Source organism: Xenia sp. Carnegie-2017, unplaced genomic scaffold, assembly GCF_021976095.1.
Source record: "Xenia sp. Carnegie-2017 unplaced genomic scaffold, XeniaSp_v1 HiC_scaffold_21, whole genome shotgun sequence".
Classification (NCBI taxonomy): domain Eukaryota; kingdom Metazoa; phylum Cnidaria; class Anthozoa; order Malacalcyonacea; family Xeniidae; genus Xenia; species Xenia sp. Carnegie-2017.
The window spans coordinates 2,649,343-2,674,312 of record NW_025813484.1 but is presented as its reverse complement, the minus strand read 5'-3'; the positions used below and the strand labels follow the sequence as shown (position 1 = coordinate 2,674,312).

At 34.3% G+C, this 24,970-nt stretch overlaps 3 protein-coding genes and 1 long non-coding RNA gene across 6 annotated transcripts; 2 read left to right on the top strand and 2 right to left on the bottom strand.

The window, feature by feature from the left end:
* The first annotated feature begins 6,015 nt into the window (after positions 1-6,015).
* LOC124444701 lies at positions 6,016-7,017 on the top strand. Its single transcript, XR_006947998.1, has 2 exons — positions 6,016-6,050; positions 6,904-7,017. It is a non-coding gene; the product is annotated as an uncharacterized LOC124444701 (long non-coding RNA).
* Positions 7,018-8,199: 1,182 nt separating this feature from the next.
* LOC124444698 lies at positions 8,200-10,030 on the bottom strand. Its single transcript, XM_046995331.1, has 3 exons — positions 9,825-10,030; positions 9,077-9,274; positions 8,200-8,585 (listed from the first exon to the last, which is right to left on the bottom strand). The coding sequence occupies exons 1-3, from the start codon at positions 9,877-9,879 to the stop codon at positions 8,344-8,346; spliced, it is 495 nt and encodes a 164-aa protein (XP_046851287.1). The 5' UTR covers positions 9,880-10,030; the 3' UTR covers positions 8,200-8,343.
* A 4,725-nt stretch (positions 10,031-14,755) lies between these two features.
* Positions 14,756-21,289, top strand: LOC124444696 (chaperone protein DnaJ-like). 3 transcript variants are annotated; one of them, XM_046995328.1, is made up of 10 exons: positions 14,756-14,886; positions 15,783-15,874; positions 16,208-16,282; positions 16,633-16,681; positions 17,205-17,411; positions 17,696-17,751; positions 17,873-17,952; positions 18,630-18,686; positions 19,236-19,412; positions 21,214-21,289. In XM_046995328.1, the coding sequence occupies exons 1-7, from the start codon at positions 14,838-14,840 to the stop codon at positions 17,894-17,896; spliced, it is 552 nt and encodes a 183-aa protein (XP_046851284.1). In that variant the 5' UTR covers positions 14,756-14,837; the 3' UTR covers positions 17,897-17,952; positions 18,630-18,686; positions 19,236-19,412; positions 21,214-21,289. The 3 variants fall into 3 exon arrangements, with proteins under 3 accessions (XP_046851284.1, XP_046851283.1, XP_046851282.1); XM_046995327.1 differs by lacking the exon at positions 21,214-21,289 and having other exon boundaries at positions 19,236-19,488; XM_046995326.1 differs by lacking the exons at positions 17,873-17,952; positions 18,630-18,686; positions 19,236-19,412; positions 21,214-21,289 and having other exon boundaries at positions 17,696-17,866.
* A 162-nt stretch (positions 21,290-21,451) lies between these two features.
* On the bottom strand, positions 21,452-22,906 carry LOC124444699. Its single transcript, XM_046995332.1, has 3 exons — positions 22,713-22,906; positions 21,951-22,148; positions 21,452-21,840 (listed from the first exon to the last, which is right to left on the bottom strand). Exons 1-3 carry the CDS (start codon positions 22,765-22,767, stop codon positions 21,602-21,604), a joined length of 492 nt encoding a protein of 163 aa, XP_046851288.1. The 5' UTR covers positions 22,768-22,906; the 3' UTR covers positions 21,452-21,601.
* Between the last annotated feature and the right edge of the window lie 2,064 nt (positions 22,907-24,970).

The window sequence follows — 24,970 nt, the reverse complement described above, 5'->3', positions numbered from 1 at the left end:
AGCATTGGTTCGACAAGAGTATCCTTTTGCTCATTTTGTTCATTGTGCAGCTCATAGATTGAACCTGGTCCTATGCCAGTCAGCCTCATCAATTTCTCCTGTTAAAATCTTTTTTATTAATATAGCTACATTCAGCACATTTACAAGCAATGCCCCAAAAAGAAAAGCTTTTCTCACATCTAACAACCTTGAGTTTCCTGCCCCTGGTGAAACAAGATGGTATTATCGCTCTAGATTAATCAATGTATTGCACAAAAACTATGAAAAACTTTTAGATATTTTTGAGGGGGTACTTGAACAACCAGCTGGGTGGGATGATGAGTCATTAAGTAAAATAAGTGGCTTACTGCATTATCTTGATAGCTTTCTTTGTTTTCTAGTGTGTGTTTTTACAGGATTTTAGAACAGTCCACAATTTTGTATTCCATTCTTCAAAATAGGGAAACCCATTTTAACTATGGCATAAGCAAGATTGACAATTTCAAGCAGTTTATTGTGTCACTTTGCACAGATCAAGCTTTCACCGAGTTTTACCAAACTGCACTAGAAAAAGTAGGCCCACCAGCAACCAGAGCAGATAGTAGATACAATTACAAACAGCTTTATTTTGAGATTATTGATTCCATTAAAGGCATGTTAAGTGAACGATTTCAAGATATTAATCAGTTCGAGTTTTAAACCTTGTAAATCCTAAACTATTTACTACATGGAAGGGCATAGTTCCACAGGAGAAGATCAATCTTCTCAAAGATAAGTATAGTCCTCTTTTGACATCCAAACTTTGGAGAGTCAACTTTCCTTCATTTACAACGACAAGGACTTTCACAAAGAGTGCAGTAATGAGGTTCTTAAATACATCTTCAAATTTAATCTCCAGTCGAGTTTAGGTCAAGTGGTAAATTTGTTAAAATTGAATGGTGTGTTGGCAGTGGCAAGTGCTTCAGTAGAGAGGTCGTTTTCTTGCTTAAAAGGGTAAAAGCTATTTAAGAAATAGAATGGGTCAAGGTCGGCTTAGCTCTTTGTGTAGAATATCTATTCACAAAGATATCATTGAAAAGAAAGAGGAATCAGAGGTGTTGCATAACGAGGTGGTTGAAAAATTTTTAGAAAAACCCAGGAGGCTGGCCTTTCTTTATAAATGATGAGTATAGTATGTGTTTTGATATTTGTTCGTATAATACATGGTACTTCATTGAGAAAATTAAGCATAACTTTTATAGAATAAAGCCATCCCTGTCTACTTGCCCCAATCTAAACAAGTTTAAACTAACAAGTAGAATGCTAAGAAAAATCTCTCTCTATGCACTTTAGAAGTGTCGTATACTATATTATTTTTTCTGCTAATACAAATTTCTTCTGTTTATGCAGGGCAGTGATGAGTAAATTATGTTTTAGGGGACAATTGTCTCCTGCGTAACGTTTCTCTGAGCCACCTTTAGTACCTTTTAACTAGTTGCAGTTTCAACGATTGCCACATTAAGAATGCAGCTAACAAAAATGGGTTTTTATAAATTATTGTACAACAAATAATTCGCCCTCGAAATCGCAGGAAATGCTGTTTCCAAGGCTCTGGATTTCAAAATTTTCCGGGGAGCATGCCCCCGGACCCCCCTAGTTGGGTCGCGCCTCCGGCGCGAGATGGATTGGTGGGAGTGACTATTTTTCCTAGCTACGCCACTGTTCCTTTGTTTTGTCATCTTAATCATCTTCCTTTAGCACGCTGATTGAAGTGAAAATTCAAAAACAGACATGACAATGGAGAATATGTAAACTTTTAGTGTTTGTAATCCAATGAAAAAGCCTTTCGCCTACTTTATATGCATGAAAGAATACAGAGTTATGGAAATAAAGTGTTCTTTTGTGGTCGTTAAGTGTATCCTCAGAAGTAAACTACAGCGAGCGAGAATGCACAGGAAAATGATTCCAAATTATCTCTGGCATTTGTTAAGCTGTCAAGTGGATTTGATGCACATTTTTTATGCGTCAGTTGTCTCTGTAATAAACTTTGTATTTCATGAGATAACTACGAAGTAACTATTAAAACTTTTGATTTTATTTACAGCAGTTCAATCAATGAGAAAATTTGCCCATTTACTTTTTGCCTAATTTAATTCACAGACGTGAAGACTAGCAGATCCGGAAGTTCAACGTGTACAGTGTTAGGACTGACAAAAATGCTTTCTATTACCAAACACAGACCATTTGTTGGGAATGACTGAAAGTAAAAATTTGAATTGGCTGAGATGGCCAACATCCAAATTCGTATATGGTGCAAGCTTACTCAAATGAAGCAACTATCGACGTTTCTTGTGAGTGCTAAAAAGTTTTTAACTCGTTGGAAAATTTCGTAATGCATGGTTTTCTCCATACACAATTCTGGCCACGTAGCTTCATAAAAACCATGACCAGCCGACAGTTTAAAGAAATATAGTATAAAGCAAATTCAGAAAAAGCAAGACATCTTGCGATTGCAAAATATGCATCAAAACAAGACAACAAGTGAACTGTAAATTTCGACTTTATTTCAAAGTCACCTTAGAGAGAATAATATTTAAAACCATACATACACATATATATTTACAACGCATGAATTAAGTGACGGAAGTAAGCAATAGAAATTTAATAGTGTGATATTTACAAAAGAAGAGTTGGAAGAGGTGTAGTATTTCAAAAGGATGAATTGAAACCACAGATCCGACTGGTAGAATGAGTGTATTGTAATTTAAGAGAAGAGTTGTAATTCTTTGCTAGTTTTAAGTCCCGTGTTTAGAAAAGGTTTGTTGTGTTTGATGAGAAGTGCTTCAAGAAAAGCAAGAATGTGGTAGTTGTTAGATTTGGTTGATTAAAGTATTTTATAGTTGTTGAAAACAAGGTTTTCTGTAGGAGAGGGAGTTCTGAGAGGTAGAGAGAGATCATTGAGTTGTGAAAACTGGTTTTGTAGAGTTGCCAGGAATTGAGAGTTTTCGCACTCAGAGAAATGCTGGCCAACTGCACTAGAAGAGAGAGCCTGGTTGCATGTTCTCTGAGCCGTACAGACAGGCATCTTTGTGTTATGCCGATATAGGTTTTACCACAGCCAGGGCAAGTTATTTCGTAGACAAGTTATTTCGTATTCGGAATTTGATTTATACTATGAAGCTTCATAAATTATCATCGAAATTGCTGTCACTCAAAAATGAAAAGTCTGCTTAAATTACGAATTAAAATGTGTATTGTTTGATATGTTTCGTCCTTTGGGAACCCCTCCTCCTTGTTGGTAACATTGCAACAACAATAACATTTGGTAACATCTATGGGTAATGTTATGAATGCTGTGATCCTGGGACGGGGGGTGTGGATGACGTGCCCCATTTTCAATATGGCGACGAGAGATTTTGTATTTTGTATATAAAAAATGGTTTTGAACTAAATAGGCGCAAAAATGGTCATGACTAAATCGGAGGCGCTGAAAATTCTTGAAATAGCTGAAGGTTTGGTTAATGTATTTACTATGTATAACTAATATGTTTGTCTTTAATTCGTTTTTTAGTTGCAGTTAAGTGCTGTGCTGTATATACTATACTGTACCGAACTTTGTAAATATACTGAAATTTATTATGCAAAACTTCCAATGATTTCCATTTTAAGTTTTCTCATAAAATTATACAATTTGAAAACTTTATACAGGAAGAGGAGAAATTATACAAGAATTAATACAGGAAGAGGAGAAATCGAAGAAAAAAGCGGAAAAGTTTATTTAGTCTTTTTGGTTATTAGCTATGTTAATCAGACAAAATTGAAATGTTTCTCGAGTGCAGACTAAACCTAAATGGGCTTTTCGTCCGAATGCCCTCCTACGTAATTATGAAGGATTGTCTTTTGATAATGTTTGATACAGGAGAATGTACTCTATCCTATTTCATGCAGAGTTTTAATGGAATATCATTATATCAACTAATAGATAGACGTATCGACTAATTCAGAATGTAAAGGTTGGCTTAAAGAATTTGCGTTAACCAAGATGCATTGCGCGTATTTGTTTATGTTGACATCGTTGCTTTTTGAGCCTGCAGCACTCTGAATTCAAGTTCGACATTTCGTCGTTTAATTTATCTGAGAGTTAGCAAAAAACATTGGTTAAAAGTTCAATTTTACAATATCTATTATCGTTTGTCCACGTTGCATTGACTACAATGACAAAATCCACCATTTTCGCCACCCAAAATATGGCCGTCACGTGGTGATTAACGCGCAATGCATCTTGGTTGGCATACACTCTCTGGGTCCAGAACACATTTTGCTCGTTCCCTGGATCCGTAGCTCATTTTTTCACTATTCCTGTTTGGCAATATTGGTCTTCACACGGTTACATAGCTAGTTTTGCCTCCATTTTGTTTTAAGAGAAATCGAGCTAATCGTAAGAAAAGAGAACGAGAGAAAAATAACGACAGTAAAAAAGTACAACATGTGCTGATGAGGTACAACATTTGTTGATGAGGTACAACATTTGTTGATGAGGTACAACATTTGTTGATGAGGTAAAACATTTGTTGATGAAGTACAACATTTGTTGATGAAGTACAACATTTGTTGATGAAGTACAACATTTTTTGATGAAGTACAACATTTGTTGATGAAGTACAACATTTGTTGATGAAGTACAACATTTTTTGATTAGGTGCAACATTTGTTGATGAGGTACAACATTTGTTGATGAGGTACAACATTTGTTGATGAGGTACAACATTTGTTGATGAGGTACAACATTTGTTGATGAAGTACAAAATTTTTTGATGAGGTACAACATTTGTTGATGAGGTAAAACATTTGTTGATGAAGTACAACATTTGTTGATGAAGTACAACATTTTTGATGAGGTACAACATTTGTTGATGAAGTACAACATTTGTTGATGAAGTACAACATTTTTTGATGAGGTACAACATTTGTTGATGAAGTACGACATTTGTTGATGAAGTACAACATTTTTTGATGAAGTACAACATTTGTTGATGAAGTACAACATTTGTTGATGAGTTACAACATTTGTTGATGAAGTACAACATTTGTTGATAAGGTACAACATTTTTTGCTGAGGTACAACATTTGTTGATGAGGTACAACATTTGTTGATGAAGTACAACATTTGTTGATGCGGTACAACATTTTTTGATGAGGTACAACATTTGTTGATGAGGTACAACATTTGTTGATGAGGTACAACATTTGTTGATGAGGTACAACATTTGTTGATGAGGTGCAACATTTGTTGATGAAGTACAACATTTGTTGATGAAGTACAACATTTTTTGATGAGGTACAACATTTGTTGATGAGGTACAACATTTGTTGATGAAGTACAACATTTGTTGATGAGGTACTCGTCAATGATAAAAATGCTGATGTGTGGTGACTGCGAAGATTTACGTATATTTGAATTACCAACTAAATTCAAATTATTCCTTTTTTGGCAAAGTTTGCTACAGAGTTTGAAGTTTTACAAGAGCTTTTAACTCCTGTCTAATTCTTGTATTAATCCGTCGTTTTAACCCGAGCACACAGCAGGACATTTTGTTTTTTATCCAGGATTGAATTAATTTTTCTCACGAATTCGTTAAATAGTTTTTAATTTCATTTAGTTGTTTCTCGAATTAGTTGAGTTGTTCTTTCAATTGGATATAATTGTTTTTCGGATTTGTTGCATTTTTTTCGAATTTGTTAAGCTTTTTCCCATTTAATTGAGTTGTTTTTCAATAAAAGATTTTCAAGTGGAATAAAACTGACCTTCTGATCTGTAGGTCTGCAGGTTAGCAGGTCTTCAGGTTTGCAGGTCTGCAGGTTTGGACCATTTGGTCCTGTTTATCAGCGAATAAATTCCCGTGATATTTTAGACGAATGAGGTGACAACATCAATTGAAAAAGTCGAGAATGTTCAAGAAAATCACGACAGCTCGAAAGAAAATATAAATCCCGAAGGCGATGAACAAATAGCGAAAGAAAACGAAGAGGATTGTCCAATGTCTTCGAAAAACGGAGGTCGACAGAGGTATTCGGATGACGACAACACCCACGTGAGCAGTACAGTTATATATGACTTTTTCCTTAAGATAGAGATAGATATAAAAACATACAATCTTTGTTGATGTAGATTGTCCACGTTAGTACAGTCTTGATAAAGATTGTTTGTGTTAGTGTTGAGCATTGAACTAAAATACGTGGAACGCTACCTTTAATAGAAAAGTCTAATAAATTCTCGAAGCTTAAGCTTACACCCAGACAGGCGTGTGTAGTCAATCAATTTTCAACATCTCTAAACACTACATACGCGTGCCTGGGTGTAAGATTTGGATTCAATAATTTGCTTCAGATAGCGTTCCATGTATTTTAGTTTAATGGTGTAGAGTGATGTTTCGACATCCTTAACGGTAGCCATCTTATGTAAGGTATTAAACCTTAGCGGTAGTCTTCCCTTCACGATGTGAAGCATATTTTCCTTTTCGCCCCAACGCACAAATTTGACGCAATGGTTTTCCACGTTCCTGTAAAACAGAATGTTAGCTATATCTAGTGATTTGATGTAGCGAAAAGTTGAGATTTTGATACGGCTTCCCGCTTATGTCGACTTTACCGAAAGCGGTCATTCTTCTAAAAACTTGAAAAACGTGAAAAGCGTTACAAAGTCACAATATAGTTTTTAATTAAATATACCAGACTAAATTGGAATACTTAATTGCAGCTATGGGTGGACTTAACGTAAAATTCCTTGTGTAAAAAGATAACATTTATAAGGACGAATGTGTGCGCTTGTAGCTCAGAGAGTTTTTTCTTGTAGCTACCTCACAGTCAGTACATCATTTTAGTTGCTTTTAAAAAATTTTCTTGTTTTCTCTTTGCTTTTGTAATTCTTTTTGTAATTCTTTTCAGTGCAATCAGTGTCTCATCCAAACTGCCATAATGATTGGAAAAAAAATTGCGATGCGATCTGGTAATTTTATTCCTTAAATTTAGCTCACGATTAAATATCTTGTAAACACAAAACGATTTTTTTGATTTGACAATGTGCGTGTGACGAAGTAGATAGTCAATGTTAAAAATCAAGTTTTATACGACATTAGTAATTTGATAATATCAAAATCGCCAGTACTTTTTATGCCGGTGAGTGAACAACCTTTCCTTACACACAAACCACAATACAAGCTACAAATAGAGCTTTTATCGATTCTTAATTTTCGTGAAAACCTTTACGATACCTGCATGAGCTGTGGCCAATAGGAAACTGATGCAAATCAGAGTCTTGTAGAACATCTTCATGGTTTTCCTATGATGCGAATTTTTTCTTCTAAACTGACGATTCATGAATGTGCTTGGCGCTTATATAGGTTAATTTGGGAACAATGAAGCATTGTTTCTGTGTCAAATTTCATGTTTGTTCTTTGTTTTTAAAAAAATGGTTCGTACCAATTACTGCCATGCTTTGTCAAGGTAGAAGTTTGAAACGAAAAGACCAAAAATCAAATTCCAATATGTTACAGGCTTACACTAAATTTTCGAAACAATCTAGTCCATATACAGTGTTATGAAGCTCCATATATGTATATATTTGGTATACAGACGTAGTACTGCCAGTTTATATTGTATACAGACGTAGTACTGCCAGTTTATATTGTATACAGACGTAGTGCTGACCATTTCTTTTCGAAAAATATGTGATGCAAGTGAAATTCTAATACAGTTTGCATACATTTAGTTGTTACATAACGTATATAAAAACATTGACAAAGATTTTTGTCCGCTCAGAAATATATTGATGAACTCGTCAGTTTACAGTCGGTCATAACGTGATATAAAAATATCATATACATTTTTCACAGGATTCACGAATGGCTATAAACATTTGAAAATTTTTCTAGTATATAGTAATATTCGTGATATATAGGTATACATTCAAAACTTCCTTATCAAAAGTAATTCTAGTTGACCTAAATATATTATAAAATAAAAGATGACAAAGTTAAACTGTAAATGGTAAAATTTTATTTCGTCTTGAGTAAAAAGTTTCGTAAAAGAGGAATGCATGGTGTTTCTTTTTAGGATAATGTTTGCGTGCTATTTATTCGCGTATTTGTTGGAATTGCGAATTGAATTAAATTTTTCTTGTAACACATACACAAACTAATGAATGGCAGATGTAGATTACAGCTCAGAATAATCGATGTAATATTTCATTTTCTCGTTTATTCATATTTCTTATTGGAAACCTGTCATCTATCATATAGCCATACTGCCATAGTAAACTAAACAGACTAACATACTATTTTATTCGGATTACAACAACAAAATTTTAAAATGAGTAAATATACATTCTCATGTAGTGTAAACGAGTACATTCATACAAGTTTTTCCATGATTGTTGTATTCCGTGTAATCTGCCAGATCTTCTCCGTACCAGATTCTGAATGTTTGACCATGATACAACCATCGGAAACCTGGTGCAGCGAAGGTGATACTCGGCGAGTTATAATTGTATCCCGGCAAACTATACCAGTTGCCATTAGTCCTGGGTGTAATCAAAGACGGTGCAGGAAATATACGTTTATTTCTTGTGTCTGAAATTCAATAACAGAAATATTGATCGCATAAATTAAATGCTTTTTATGTAATGCTTGGCCAATTACTATTACCTTACATTCAGACTTTTAACATTGCGATCGCGGATAGTTTAAAAGTCACTACAAACTTAATTCTTGTTCTGCCTCGTATGACTTTTAATGATTCTTACCCAGTTTTTCTCACTTAATATGACTTGAAATGTTGGGCGAGAGCGTCAACAATAAAACTCAGTCAACTAGCTACCCAAAATATGAACTACTCAGCCTTATAAAGGTTTAATCGTCTGTTTGTATTAAATTGTTCAATATATGCAGAAATACTGTCATTAAAAAGTGTTAGAACATCGACTTCCATTTGTTTTAAGTCTGAATTACCCAAAAGTTATTTGAATGATTCTTCGACATACGATTAAGGTTTTTTATGTTAACTATTTTGCAACAAAACTATCCTTGAAAATGTTCCAGCTGATCATTTTTTATTAATTTACCTGTAATGATAATGTTCATTGGGTTTGATGGCCGACAGCCCCAGTTGGTTTTGGCTAAAGGAACACATCCAACCTTTCCAGTGGTATGATGTAACTTTAGAGCAATGATAAACCGCGAAGGGCCTGGGTATGAAAATTCAGCATATTGATTGTTTTTGGCCCCAATGCACTTGTTCAACGCAATTGTTCTCCATTTTCCTTTAAAAGGTAATGTAAACATTTTTGTAAAATTATGCAAATTACGCACTCTACGCGGTTCTCTACATTGCATGGAACACTAACACTTACAACTTCGGGCTGATGTAGGTCAAAAACTTATTTGTGTAAAATAGGTTGTCATAAGTTCATCTTCACCTGGAGGTATGCATTTGTAGCTCAACGATTTTTCTTCTATTACCTGATTAGGACGATTAAAGCGATGTGAATTGAGAAAAAGTCATCAGCTCGATTAATGTGATGATTTGTATTTCAGCACAACCAAGTTTTAAAGATTTCGTAGCAAGAAAAAAATGTATAGAAATAACTTGAAACAAAACCAGTAAGCATTTTTCTCAAAATAAGATGCCAAATTTAAATTTCACAGTAAAATCTGTCTTATAAACTAGTGATGAATCAAAATTGAAGACTGACAAAACAGTCAGCACTGCTTTTTCTACACCTCAGTTTACGCCGTCTTCTACACTACACAGTGCTCAAAGTCTCAATACAAGCTACAAATTCTAAAATTTCTAAAGTTGAAAAACCCTACCTGCATGGACCGTGGCCAAAAGATAACAAATGAAAAAGAGAGTTTTGAAGAACATCTTAATGACTTTTTCTTGATTGGAAAGTAGTTTCTTTTAACCGACCGTTCTTGATGTGGCGATGTTGAGTTGTGAATAATGTTACTGAGTCGCTAAGCTTTATCTGTTCTCTTCCTTTGTTTTGTCATCTTAATCATCTTCCTTCAGCACGCTGATTGAAGTGAAAATTCAAAAACAGACATGACAATGGGGAATATGTAAACTTTTAGTGTTTTTAATCCAATGAAAAAGCCTTTCGCCTACTTTATATGCATGGAGAATAACAGAGTTGTTTAAATAAAGTGCTCTTTTGTGGTCGTTAAGTGTATCCTCAGCAGTAAACTACAACGAGCGAGAATACACAGGAAAATGATTCCAAATTATCTCTGGCATTTGTTTAGCTATCAAGTGGATTTGATGCACATTTTTTATGCGTCAGTTGTCTCTGTAATAAACTTTGTATTTCATGAGATAACTACGAAGTAACTATTAGAACTTTTGATTTTATTTACAGTAGTTCAATCAATGAGAAAATTTGCCCACTTACTTTTTGACTGATTAACGCATAGACGTGCAGACAAGCAGATCCGGAAGTGCAACGTGTACAGTGTTAGGACTGACAAAAATGCTTTCTATTACCAAACAAAGACCATTTGTTGTGAATAACTGAAGGTAAAAATTTGAATTGTGTTGAGTTCGAGTTACTCGCCATATTTCTTTCTTAATATACTCTATACCTTCAGTAACAACCACGAGTGAACTGAATGATCGATCTGATTTTTACTATTTCACAGAGCAGTATTTATACTCTTTATTACAAATAACAAATATTGCTATTGGTCGGAGTAGTTAATCTATTTAAGCTATATATGGTACATAAGGAAATTTAACTAACGTCAATAACTGTTTCTTGGCTGTTAGCCGTGTGGGAAAGGATACATTGATAAACTAAACTACGCACATACTATTTCCTTAACATGTTTTTGTGGTTTATGAGCATGACTTACCTCAAATTGGCTGATATGGCCAACATCAAAATTCGTATATGGTGCAAGCTTACTCAAATGAAGCAACTATCGACGTTTCTTGCGATTGCTAAAAGTTTTAACTCGTTGGAAAATTTCGTAATGCATGATTTTCTCCATACACAATACTGGCCACGTAGCTTATAAAAACCATGACCAGCCGACAGTTTAAAGAAATATAGTATAAAGCAAATTCAGAAAAAGCAAGACACCTTGAGATTGCAAAATATGCATTAAAACAACTTAAACAAGACAACAGAGGCGTAACTAGAATTACTGATTTCTTTTGAAAGTGATTTGAATTTCAAAAGAAATCAGTAGGGCACAACTGAATATATGAATATACACACAATTAACGTTCTACTTACAACTCTGCAAGACGAGAAGTGAACTGTAAATTTTCGACTTTATTTGAAAGTCATCTTCAGACAAAATGATATTTAAAACCATGATCCGGCTGGAAATATGGCCGCCGTTTAAAATACATGGATTGTAGAACTCAAAACAGGGGACACGAACATCATAGGTTCCGACATCGAGTGGCGCTTCCTTTACATTCCTTATTCTGTGACCATACATACACATATATATTTACAACGCATGAATTAAGTAACGGAAGTAAGCAATAGAAATTAAATAGTGTGATATTTATAAAAGTAGAGTTGGAAAGGGTGTAGTATTTCAAAGGATGAATTGAAACCAAAGATCCGACTGGTGGAATGAGTGTATTGTAATTTAAGAGAAAAGTTGTAGTTCTTTGCTAGGCTTAAGTCCAGTGTTTAGAAAAGGTTTGTTGTGTTTGATGAGAAGTGCTTCAAGAAAAGCAAGAATGTGGTAGTTGTTAGATATGTTTGATTGAAGTATTTTATAGTTGTTGAATATAAGGTTTTCTATAGGAGAGGGAGTTCTGAGAGGTGGAGGGAGATCATTGAGTTGTGAGAACTGGTTTTGTAGAATAGCCAGGAATTGAGCGTTTTCGAACTCAGAGAAATGCAGGCCAACCGCACTAGAAGAGAGCCTGGTTGCATGCTCTCTGTGCCGTAAAGACAGACATCTTTGTGTTATGCTGACGTAGGTTTTACCACAGCCAGGGCAAGTTATTTCGTATACAAGTTATTTCGTATTCGGAATTTGATTTATACTATGAAGCTTCATAAATTATCATCGAAATTGCTGTCACTCAAAAATAAAAATCTGCTTAAATTACGAATTAAAATGTGTATTGTTTGTTATGTTTCGTCTGTTGGAAACCACTTCTCCTTGTTGGTAACATCGCAGCATCATCAATAACATTTGGTAACATCTATGGGTTATGTTCATTGAGTTCTATAATAACTGGAGCGGCTATCTCAAGCGCGGCCTTAGATATCGGATGTTGTAAAAAACATGGCGGATTTCGTCCGTTGCCGCTGAGATTTACCGAAATTGACCGCTTTTCCGAAAATTTCACAATTTCCCACTCCCTCCTGAGGAAAGAGTGAGGAAAATGTATATGGGTATTTGGGATTCGGCAAGCAATTTTTTGATGAAAATCAAGGTAAAAACCTTAAATTCATAACAGCGAGTCAACTGTGGTTGTCAGTTATCTGCTCCTACGAGGATGCATTTATAACCATCGACGAAAGACCTATATGTCGGCTACACATGTATGAATGCAGATGTGCGTCGTTTTCTTACCAGCGTCAAATTTGTTTGATCGATTAAACTCTTTAGTCCATACAAAAAAGTATATCATAGTTCATCTCCACGGTTCACGAGAGAAGTCAGCTTATTTGTTATCATTGCTATTTTGCTTCTTTTCATGCAATGGGCAATGGCTTTTTTCGCCACAATTGTAGGATTTTTACTTGTTTCTTTAAAAAAGTACATATTAAATCTCTGGATATTTACGGATTTTCTGTAATTGAGTTTCATATGAAATTTCAAAAAGACTCAAGTCTGCATAGGTTTGGTAAATGAAAACAAACAATATTGTGTAGAAATTACTTTAAGTAACCTTTTTGTGATGTTCTGAAGTGCAACTGCATCAAATACTTGTGAAGTTGTAGCACATTTTGATTTTGTTGTATTGATATATGAATTGGGCAAAATGCAAATAATCATCAAAACACTTATGCTTCCAATGGTGTTTATAATTCATTTGTAGTTTTAATACTTCTACCTTACTTTTCACTTTGTTTTGTTTTTCCTATATTTGCAATATAAGTGCACTATAATTTGAATGATTAACACAGTTTCACCTCAATAATAAATTTCATAAGCAGTTGGTAGTGCATTTTGTTCTCTGAGTATCCACATCTGGTGTTTTGTTCATACAAGAATGATGAAGTGCAAGTAGATATGTCATAGCAAGGCAATAAAACCAAATGAATTACATACCTATAGTGTACTTTTATGCTAGAAGCTTAAAAGCTTTTAGAAATTAGAAAGTTATTGGATTATATTACCTCTATATCATCAATTTGATAAGAAATAAGAAGCAAAAATTTGTAGAAAAGCTTTGAAAAGTGAAAAACTTTTCTTTAAAAAGCAGCAATAATGCATATGATAAATCTCCATTCTGTACTCTAATAGGTAAATAAGCTCAAATTTTCTTGAAGAAATATAAGAAATATATAAGAAATATACAGTACAGTAACTTTAAAGGTTTCATCACTGAATCTTTAATGCTTCAGTATAGTGCATTAGATATTAGTAACATTCAAACAACACTCAACTAAAATATTTTGATAAAGATATGACATGATTTAAACATTAAGTTACATAAAACCCAATGGCTTATACAGTTTGAAGCTTCACATCTGCATCGAGTCATCATCAATCTCAGTACAAATGTTTACATAGACACAAACTTTATGGCCTTCCATTTTACATGTTTGTGAATTGACATTTCATTAAGCATCAAAACACACACAACCTTCTTGCCATCTTTCTTTGGATCATGAACTTTAACTTCAAAGCATTCAAGGCATCCTTAGTGAATCCATTGTCTCCATCCATAGAATTTGACCACAATCAAATTAAATAACTCTGGATAGGGAAGACAATAAATCAATTATCTTTACAGCATTATCATTTTTTTAAGACTCTGCCTGGTCAATAACATCTTCCAGTCATCTTTACTCCTTGATCTTCCCTGCATGTTGTCAGCAAATAGAACATAACAAGCTCTGCTCCAAATCATGGGTACCGTTGGGGCTGATCATTTCTTTTGATACCAGATCACATTTTGATACAGAGCAAAATGTGTGCAGTGTCTTTTGCTTTAGGAAACTATTTTGCAAATAGATGGGTAAATTTACGATTTCATGCATTAACAAATGACAGAAAAGTATACAGAATTTTATAAGAATTTTACAAGTATACAGAGTTTTATAAACAGGAAAACATCAGTATATTTGGCGTTCAAGTCAGTCTTAAAAAATACGATCTTTAATATGTATTTTATGGCTTTTCAAGTGCATGTATAATTGCTTTTCAATCGTTGACGGACTAACAAAACAAACAACTACCTCACCTGTGAGAAGCGATATGTTCCTTTTTGTGGAAACTACGACATCCAACAATTGAACGATTGAAGTGTTGGCATTATAAAAGAAATGCCAAAAAAGAATCGTCACAGATTATGGAACTAACGATATCCATATTCTGTGATATCGTGTTTGTTTTTGAAAAATTCTTTATAATTTACTATAGACACCAGGGGGAGGTCGAGAATATTATTTTTCTGCAAAGCGATCATTTCAGCGGAAATACGTCCGTTGGCCGCCATGTTTTTTACAACAGTTCCCAGTCCACTTAGCCGCTCCAGTTATTATAGAACTCAATGGTTATGTTACGAATGCTGTGATCCTGGGACGGGGGGTGTGGATGACGTGCCCCATTTTCAATATGGCGACGAGAGATTTTGTATTTTGTATATAAAAAATGGTTGTGAACTAAATAGGCGCAAAAATGGTCATGACTAAATCGGAGGCGCTGAAAATTCTTGAAATAGCTGAAGGTTTGGTTAATGTATTTACTATTTATAACTAATATGTTTGTCTTTAATTCGCTTTTTAGTTGCAGTTAAATGCTGTGCTGTCTATACTATACTATACTGAACTTTGTAAATATACTGAAATTTATGATGCAAACAATGGATGCATTGCTTCAAATGATTTCCATTTTAAGTTTTCTCATATTGCTAAAATTATACAATTTAAAAACTTGTTTGATTTTGAGGAAAATACTTTCTTCCTCAGACTATCATAAATAGTTTCCTTTCCTTATAATTTTTCCGCTGAAAATTTCCAAAAACAAAAGTTGTGCTTTTGAAGTATTCGCTCTTCAAATAATTTACCTAAGCTCAGTAAACATTTTATAAAACGGCCAGGACATGTTCTCTCAATGAGTAAATTATATAATTTTTAAGAATATGCTTAGTCAACATAATCATATTTTCCTTTTAAGCAGTAAAAATGCATTCATATGAGACAGTTTTGTATGAGATAAATAAAAATTTAACTTCTGTTACATAATAAAAGATATGATTCTTGACTGCATTTCTGTTGTTATCACATGTTATTGGCTGAATATTTTGCAAAACTGCATCCAAATGTGAAAACAAAATTAATTGTCATTTTGTCACTACCAAATGAACAGTACACAATATAAATGTGGTATCAATAATTATTACCTAACAAAACCCACAGTCACTACCAAATAAATTGTACACAATATAAGTGTGGTATCAACAATTATTACCTAACAAAACCCACAATTGCCAAATGTAACAATATAACCTGGTGTGGTAATAAGGCTATTTCTTATAAAGAAACCATATCCATTATCAACTAATTATATAGAAATGTCAAATGGCAACTAGTGATTAATGATATTGACGCATCTGTTCTATAGGCTCCACACAAGATGAAATTCGTGCAAGTTATAAAAAGCTAGCCCTGCGATGGCACCCGGATAAACATAGCAACAGTGCTGAATCAACCAAGGTATATAAAATGATTAAAAATTATATGAAATTCTTTAGTTGTTTGGTCTCATATATGTATGTAAAAATTCCCTTTTTGTGCAGGAAAACAAGATAAAAACAAATTGTTTAACCAACTTAATTTACAACTGTGATGGCTTGTATGAAGCTCTGATTGGCTAAGTAACTACATAGTGCATTGAAATTCTGAAGCCAGTTGCACAAATGCTGTGCATATAACTGCAGAATATAAATAAAATATCTTGAGTTTTCTCAGCCAACTTCCAGTTTAACTAGTTGGGACAACAGCTACAAACACCTTGTTGTAATTATTGTTCATTATTTATCAATTAAGAAATTTCAAGAAATTTCTGAGGCATACAAGAGGTTGACCAGTAAGGAAGACGATGATGATATCAGGATATCAATGGTTGGTAGTGTGGACGTAACATTTTACATGGGAGGGGGGAGGGGAGTGAGTTAAATTTGCAATGTATGATGATAAGATCAGGATATCAATGGTTGCTAGTGTGGACTTAACATAACATTTTACTTGGGGAAGTGAGTTAAATTTGCAATGTATGATGATAAGATCAGGATATCAATGGTTGGTAGTGTGGAGTTAACAAAACATTTCACATGGGAAGAGTTGAATTTGCAATGTATGCAACTTTCTCAGTTAGATGTTTTCAGGGGTACATTCTCATATAAAACCACAATACATTTGATGAGCATTGATTGCATGCTGACACTGATAAATTTTATTGTACTTCATTTTAGGCAGATATGTTTGATTTGTTTGCTCACATATTCTTCAGCAATAATGGATGTGAGTATTGACATTTTACAGTGAATAAATACGCAGACTATACACAGTTGTATACAACCTGCTTGATGGCCATATACACTTTGAAACTAGTGCCAAAGACATGTCATTTATACTTTAGAATCAGGTTATTATGTGTCAGGAATCTTGTTTTTTATGATAATCGAGCGATCCTGGAAGGATTAGCACTGTCATGCTTGTTTATTTTTAAACTTTTTATAATTTTGCCGGATGTGAACTTTTATAGTTGCATGTCTTTTGTTAAAATGCAGTAATTTCACTAAATTCATTTACTTACAATTCTACATCTTCACCTCCTTAAGTCAGGAACTGCGAGAAATCGATAATTGGTGAGGGGTAATATTCATGTATGCATGACATGCCATATTAAGTTCCTTTAAAATTTAGTGTTTTCTACGGATTATAACATGCATGTGTGAATATGACCCCCGCCAATTATTGATTTCCGCGGTCCCTGTATGTTCATTCATTATAGTCATTTGTCTTTGAATCGTTATTTTTATAGACTTTGCTCCAGATAATTTTTTTTATTCGGATGATGAATACAATGACGAATATGATGGTTACAATGACGACGACTATGATGATGATGATGTTGATTTTCTTATGTTTGACTCGGACGACGATTTTCCCATTTATCGAAGTCGACAACATCATGCAAAGTATTCTGATATGATGGCAAGAAGAGTCAGTAAAGCAACAGCTAATTCTTGTAAGTTTGTATGAGTAGCTACGAAACTTACGTAAGGTTGGTTGACGTTTGGTTTCCTATAGAACGGCCTTGAAAACAGGTGAAATTTGGTGGGCATTTCGGCCCTTTGTGTCTCTCTCATACTCTCTCAAATCAATCAATCTGTTTTTCTTGTTGCTTTCATTCCTCTTAAAACTACTACAAATAGAAATGCTGAGAAAGTGATGGCAAAGTACATGACAATTTGCAATAGGAATGGTGTGTATTCCCTTTATGTAAGTGGTGTGTTATACTTTAATTTCCAGTTAAGCAAGAAATTTTGAAAAAGAAAAAACAGGTCCGTCCAGAAATATCTGAAGAAGTAAGCTGCAGTTCTATCATATACGACGTTGAATGTATACTTTGTCGATATGATTGTTTCTCGTGGTATTTCTGGTGTTTTTGAAATGCATTTGTAATATCGTGTGTTTATATCTTGGAAGCAAGAGAAAATGCCGAAGAATTAATACAGGAAGAGGAGAAATCGAAGAAAAAAGCGGAAAAACGCAAAGCTAGAAGAAAGGTTTCATTTCACCCGTTTTTTATTTAAAGTTTATTTAGTCTTTTTGGTTATTAGCTATGTTAATCAGACAAAATTGAAATGTTTCTCGAGTGCAGGCTAAACCTAAATGGACTTTTCGTCCGAATGCCCTCCTACGTAATTATGAAGGATTGTCTTTTGATAATGTTGGATACAGGAGAATGTACTCTATCCTATTTCATACAGAGTTTTAATGGAATATCATTATATCAACTAATAGATAAACGTATCGACTAATTCAGAATGTAAAGATTGGCTTAAAGAATTTGCGTTAACCAAGATGCATTGCGCGTATTTGTTTATGTTGACATCGTTGCTTTTTGAGCCTGCAACTCACTGAATTCAACTTCGACACTACATCGTCTAATTTGTGAGAGTTAACAAAAAAACATTGGTTGAAAATTCAATTTCGCAATAACTATTATCGTTTGTCCAAGTTGCATTAACTACAATGACAAAATCCGCCATTTTCGCCACCCAAAATATGGCCGTCGCGTGGTGATTAACGCGCAATGCATCTTGGTTGGCATACATTCTCTAAGTCCGGAACATATTTTGCGCTTTCCCTGGATCCGTAGTTCATTTTTTCACTATTCCTGTTTGGCAATATTGGTCTTCACACGGTTACATAGCCAGCTTTGCCTCCATTTTGTTTTCAGAGAAATCGAGCTAATCGTACGAAAAGAGAACGAGAGAAAAGTAACGACAGTAAAAAGGTACAACATGTGTTGATGAGATACAACATTTGTTGATGAGGTGCAACATGTGTTGATGAGGTACTCGTCAATGATAAAAATGCTGATGTGTGGAGACTGCGAAGATTTACGTATATTTGAATTACCAGCTAAATTCAAATTATTCCCTTTTTGGCAAAGTTTTCTTCAGAGTTTGAAGTTTTACAAGAGCTTTTAACTTCTGTCTAATTCTTGTATTAATCCGTCGTTTTAACCCGAGCACACAACAGGATTTTTTTTTTTATCCAGGATTGAATCAATTTTTCTCACGAATTCGTTAAATAGTTTTTAATTTCATTTAGTTGTTTATCGAAATAGTTGAGTTGTTCTTTCAATTGGATCTAATTGTTTTTCTGATTTGTTGCATTTTTTTCGAATTTGTTAAGCTTTTTTCCCATTTAATTGAGTTGTTTTTCAATAAAAGATTTTCAAGTGGAATAAAACTGACCTTCTGATCTGCAGGTGTGCAGGTTTGCAGGTTTGGACCATTTTGTCGAGTTTATTAGCGAATAAATTCCCTTGATATTTTAGACGAATGAGGTGACAACATCAATTGAAAAAGTCGAGAATGTTCAAGAAAATCAAGACAGCTCGAAAGAAAATATAAATCCCGAAGGCGATGAACAAATAGCGAAAGGAAACGAAGAGGATTGTCCAATGTCTTCGAAAAACAGAGATCACGAGTGTTCAGATGACGACAGCACCCACGTGAGCAGTACAGTTATATATGACTTTTTCCTTAAGATGGAGATAGATATAAAAACATACAATCTTTGTTGATGTAGATTGTCCACGTTAGTACAGTCTTGATAAAGATTGTGTGTGTTTGTGTTGAGCATTGAACTAAAATACATGGAAAGCTACCTTTAATAGAAAAGTCTAATAAATTCTCGAAGCCAAAGTTTACACCCAGACACGCGTGTGTAGTTAATCACTTTTCAACAGCTCGATACACTACACACGCGTGCCTGGGTGTAAATTTAGGCTTCAATAATTTGCTTCAGATAGCCTTCCATGTATTTTAGTTTAATGGTGTAGAGTGATGTTTCGACATCCTTAATGGTAGCCATCTTATGTAAGGTATTAAACCTTAGCGGTAGTCTTCCCTTCACGATGTGAAGCAAATTTTCCTTTTGGCCCCAACGCACAAATTTGACGCAATGGTTTTCCACGTTCCTGTAAAACAGAATGTTAGCTATATCTAGTGATTTGATGTAGCGAAAAGTTGAGATTTTGATACGGCTTCCCGCTTATGTCGACTTTACCGAAAGCGGTCATTCTTCTAAAACTTGAAAACGTGAAAAGCGTCACAAACTCACAATATAGTTTTAATTAAATATACCAGAATAAATTGGAATACTTAATTGCAGCTACGGGTGGACTTAATGTAAAAAATTCCTATATGAAAGTGTATATTGTTCTTATCTCGCGAAAAGGTTTCCAATTCATGTGATTGACAACGATCACCGCGCAGGGACTGCACGAAAAGCTACTGCGGCTCACAGTCACAACATCAACAAGAGGCATTTAAAAATTTTCATTATTTCTCTTTGAATTGGAAACCTTTTAAGAATAATATACTTTTCATATGAGTGTGTGTGTCATGAAAGTTGTGCCACATTAATTAATAGAAAAAATTGCGATGCAATCAGGAAAATTTATCTCTTAAATTTATTTCACATTTTCAGTTTTATAAAAACAAAATGATTTATTTGATCTGACAAAGCAGAGCGACAATGTTAAAAATCAAGTTACATATACGACATTGGTGATTTCAATATGATAAAATGAAAACGCCAAGTACTCCTTTTGCAACTGGTTGAACAACCTCATCTTCACACAATCCCAATACAAGCTACAAATGAAGCTTCAATAGATTCTTAATTTTTGCGAACAACCTTTATTCCATACCTGCATGAACTGTGGCCAATAGAAAATCGATGCAAAACAAGTTTTGTAGAGCATCTTCATGATTTTCTTTAATGAGAATTTTATCCAAACTGATGATTATTGAACGTGCTTGACGTATATATATGTTTATTTGAGAACAATGAAGCTTTGTTTCTATGAATCAAATTTCACATGTTGTTGTTTGTTTTTAAAAAAGTGATTCGTACCAAATGCTACCATGCCTTGTGAAGATAGTAGTTTGAACCAAAATGAGCAAATATCAAATTCCAACATGGTGTAGACCAACACTAAATTTTTGAAACATTGTAGTCCATATAAAGTGCCATGATGCTCCACATATATATGGTATACAGACCTGGTACCAACCTCTACATGATAATTATAGTGAGATCAATTTCTTTTCAAAAAAATTAATGATATTGTTCAATGGTGATTCATACCCAGTTTGCACACTGTGATTGTTGCATAAACGTATATAACAACATTGATAGAGATTTTTACTCCATTCAGAATTTATTCAATGAGCTTGTCAATTTATAATTCACCTGTTTGCAGTCAGTTATAACATGATAATGAAAATATCATTTATTTTTGATAGAATTCATGAATGGAGAATTAATTCTAGTTTAGACAGCCATGTTTATGATGTGGGTACATTCAAACAGAAAAAAGGTGTGATTATTAAACTACAAATCATATGGCAAGATTTTATTTGTTTTTAATAAAAAGTTATTAAATGGAATAAGTGGAAAGGGTGAATAAGTGGATTAGTTTATGTAATGATTTTTCTCCCTAAAATTTCATGTACTCTATTGGATGACAGATTTCAGCTACAGTTTCAGAAGAATCAATATCCCATTTATTCGTTTCGTTTATGCTTACATTATTTGAAACCAATCATCTTAAAATTGCCATAATAAACTAAGTTCCATTCTATTCTATTCTGATCACAACAGCAAAGTTTTACAACAGGCAAATATTTATTTTCATTTAGGGTAAACGAATACATTCATACAAGTTGTTCCATGATTATCGTGTTCCGTGAATCCTGCCAGATCTTCTCCGTACCAGATTCTGAGTATCTGACCATGATACAACCATTGATATCCTGGGACAGCAAAGGTGATACTCGGCGAGTTCTCGGTGTATCCCGGCAGTTTATACCAGTTGCCAACGCCTGGTGTAATCAAAGACGGTGCAGGAAATATGCGCTGATTTCTTGAGTCTGAAATTCACGAACAGAAATATTGATTGTATTTAAGATTTTTTATGTTAACTATTTTGCAACAAAACTATCCTTGAAAATGTTCCAGCTGATCATTTTTTTTAATTTACCTGTAATGATAATGTTCATTGGGTGTGATGGCGCGCAGCCCCAGTTGGTTTTATGTCCAGGAGCACATCCAATCTTTCCAGTGGTGTGATGTAACTTTAGAGCAATGATAAACCGCGAAGGGCCTGTGTATGAAAATGCAGCATATTGGTTGTTTTTGGCCCCAACGCACTTGTTCCACGCTATTATTCTCCATTTTCCTGTAAAAAGGGCGGAAATAATCGTAATCTGATGATTTGAATTTCACCGTAAAGTCTTTCTTATAAACCAATGATGATGAATCAAACATTAAAAAATGAAGACCGACAAGACAGCCCTCCTTTTGCTAGTGCATAAATAAATACTCCTCTAAGCCCTCTTCTACACTACACAGTACACAAAATCTAAATACAAGCTACAAATTCTTAAATTTCTCAGTTGAAAAAATCCTCACGATACCTGCCTGGACTGTGCCCAAAATATAAACCTTGCAAAAGAGATTTTTGTGGAACATTTTAATGATTAGTTTTTTACTCGATTGGAAATTATTTTCAAGCCAACGATCGTTGAATGTTCTTCATGCGGGGCAACAGTTTCTTTACTATTTGATTTGACTTTGTTGCCTTTTTGTTTTTTGCTGTTTTAGTTATCTTCCTTCAGCACGGTAAATAAAGTCAGCACTGCTTTTTCTACACCTCAGTTTACGCCATCTTCTACACTACACAGTGCTCAAAGTCTCAATACAAGCTACAAATTTTAAAATTTCTAAAGTCGAAAAACCCTACCTGCATTGACCGTGGCCAAAAGATAACCAATGAAAAAGAGAGTTTTGAAGAACATCTTAATGACTTTTTCTTGATTGGAAAGTAGTTTCTTTTAACCGACCGTTCTTGATGTGGCGATGTTGAGTTGTGAATAATGTTACTGAGTCGCTAAGCTTTATCTGTTCTCTTCCTTTGTTTTGTCATCTTAATCATCTTCCTTCAGCACGCTGATTGAAGTGTAAATTTAAAAACAGACATTACAATGGAGAATATGTAAACTTTTAGTGTTTGTAATCCAATGAAAAAGCCTTTCGCCTACTTTATATGCATGGAAGATTACAGAGTTGTTGAAAAAAAGTGTTCTTTTGTAGTCAATAAATGTATCCTCAGCATGAAACTACAGCGAGCGAGAATGCACTGGAAAATGATTCCAAATTATCACAGGCATTTGTTTAGCTATCAAGTGGATTTGATGCACATTTTGCATATGTCAGTTGTAATAAACTTTGTATTTCATGAGATAACTACGTAGTAACTATTAGAACTTTTGATTTTATTTACAGCAGTTCAATCAATGAGAAAATTTGCCCATTTACTTTTTGCCTAATTTAATTCATAGACGTGCAAATTAGCAGATCCGGAAGTGCAACGTGTACAGTGTTAGGACTGACAAATTGCTTTCTATTACCAAACACAGACCATTTGTTGTGAATGAATGCAGGTAAAAATTTAAATTGGCTGATGTGGCCAACATCCAAATTCGTATATGGTGCAAGCTTACTCAAATGAAGCAACTATCGACGTTTCTTGTGATTGCTAAAAAGTTTTTAACTCGTTGGAAAATTTCGTAATGCATGGATTTCTCCATACACAATACTGGCCACGTGGATTTATAAAAACCATGACCAGCCGACAGTTTAAAGAAATATAGTATAAAGCGAATTCCGAAAAAGCAAGATATCTTGAGATTGCAAAATATGCATCAAAACAAGACGAGAAGTGAACTGTAAATTTTCGACTTTATTTCAAAGTCATCCTCAGACAGAATGATATTTAAAACCATACATACACATATATATTTACAATGCACGAACTAAGTAACGGAAGTAAGCAATAGAAATTAAATAGTGTGATATTTACAAAAGCAGAGTTGGAAGAGGTGTAGTATTTCGAAAGGATGAATTGAAACCACAGATCCGACTGGTAGAATGAGTGTATTGTAATTTAAGAGAAGAGTTGTAATTCTTTGCTAGACTTAAGTCCCGTGTTTAGAAACGTTTGTTGTGTTTGATGAGAAGTGCTTCAAGAAAAGCAAGAATGTGGTAGTTGTTAGATTTGGTTGAGTAAAGTATTTTATAGTTGTCGAATACAAGGGTTTCTATAGGAGAGGGAGTTCTGGGAGGTGGAGAGAGATCATTGAGTTGTGAAAACTGGTTTTGTAGAGTAGCCAGGAATTGAGCGTTTTCTAACTCAGAGAAATGCTGGCCAAGTATTCAAATACACATTTAAAACTGTTAGTCGATGGCAGGCCGGTGTGAAACCTTACAGCATACTCTCTCGTCAACTGTTCGAATTCCAAAGGGACAGGGATTTCCATCAAAACTTGAATCAGAATCCTCGGTGTCATAGGCTTGATGAGGACGCTTTGATGTCGTCCATGTTTCTCTTCCTTTACGTTTAAGCGGAGTCCTCGATTGCTCGTACTCTGATAGCGTAATAAAAACCGAAGGATAATCCGTTCCGCAGTTATTTGGGGTTCTTCTTCCCAAGGGAAAATAATTTGAGCAAACTAAAGTACCTTGTGCACCAGGCTTTGGGTTAAAGTCATCGGCTCTGCTCTTTGCAAATTGTTTTCGCCAAATTTCAGCAAGTGGTTGATCTTTGGGCCACTTATGAAAAACTAACTTTTCTACGTGAGACCTCTTAACTTGATAATCAGGATAGCGTTTATCATTATCGCAATATCCAACTGCACAACGCGCATTTTTTACCATTTCGCCTATGACTGCTCACGGCTACTCGACTAGTTTAGGGTTTAGTTCGTTTGACTTGGCTTATGAGTTCCGCACACTTGCGAACTCAAGAACATCGCTCAAACGACGGTCAAGTTGTTCAAAGAAAACAAATGTTTTCTTTAACTTTCCGCTTTTTGATTGCCACAAAATTGGACTCACGTGTATAAAAAATCGCAAATAATAATTCGACTATTAAAATGGACGAGTTTGAGAAATATTTTTGAAAGAAATGGCCAATATGTATAAGGGTAATTTTTGCGCATT

Coding starts and splice junctions, on each gene's coding strand:
- LOC124444698 (XM_046995331.1), bottom strand. CDS start 9,879: ATGTTCTTCAAAACTCTCTTTTTCATTTGTTATCTTTTGGCCACGGTC. Junction 9,275..9,824: donor TTTGGCCACGGTCCATGCAG/GTAGGGTTTTTC, acceptor TACCTTTTAAAG/GAAAATGGAGAACAATTGCG. Junction 8,586..9,076: donor AATGAACATTATCATTACAG/GTAAATTAATAA, acceptor ATTGAATTTCAG/ACACAAGAAATAAACGTATA.
- LOC124444696 (XM_046995326.1), top strand. CDS start 14,838: ATGGTCATGACTAAATCGGAGGCGCTGAAAATTCTTGAAATAGCTGAA. Junction 14,887..15,782: donor AATTCTTGAAATAGCTGAAG/GTTTGGTTAATG, acceptor TCTGTTCTATAG/GCTCCACACAAGATGAAATT. Junction 16,283..16,632: donor ATGATATCAGGATATCAATG/GTTGGTAGTGTG, acceptor ACTTCATTTTAG/GCAGATATGTTTGATTTGTT.
- LOC124444699 (XM_046995332.1), bottom strand. CDS start 22,767: ATGTTCTTCAAAACTCTCTTTTTCATTGGTTATCTTTTGGCCACGGTC. Junction 22,149..22,712: donor TTTGGCCACGGTCAATGCAG/GTAGGGTTTTTC, acceptor CCCTTTTTACAG/GAAAATGGAGAATAATAGCG. Junction 21,841..21,950: donor AATGAACATTATCATTACAG/GTAAATTAAAAA, acceptor CGTGAATTTCAG/ACTCAAGAAATCAGCGCATA.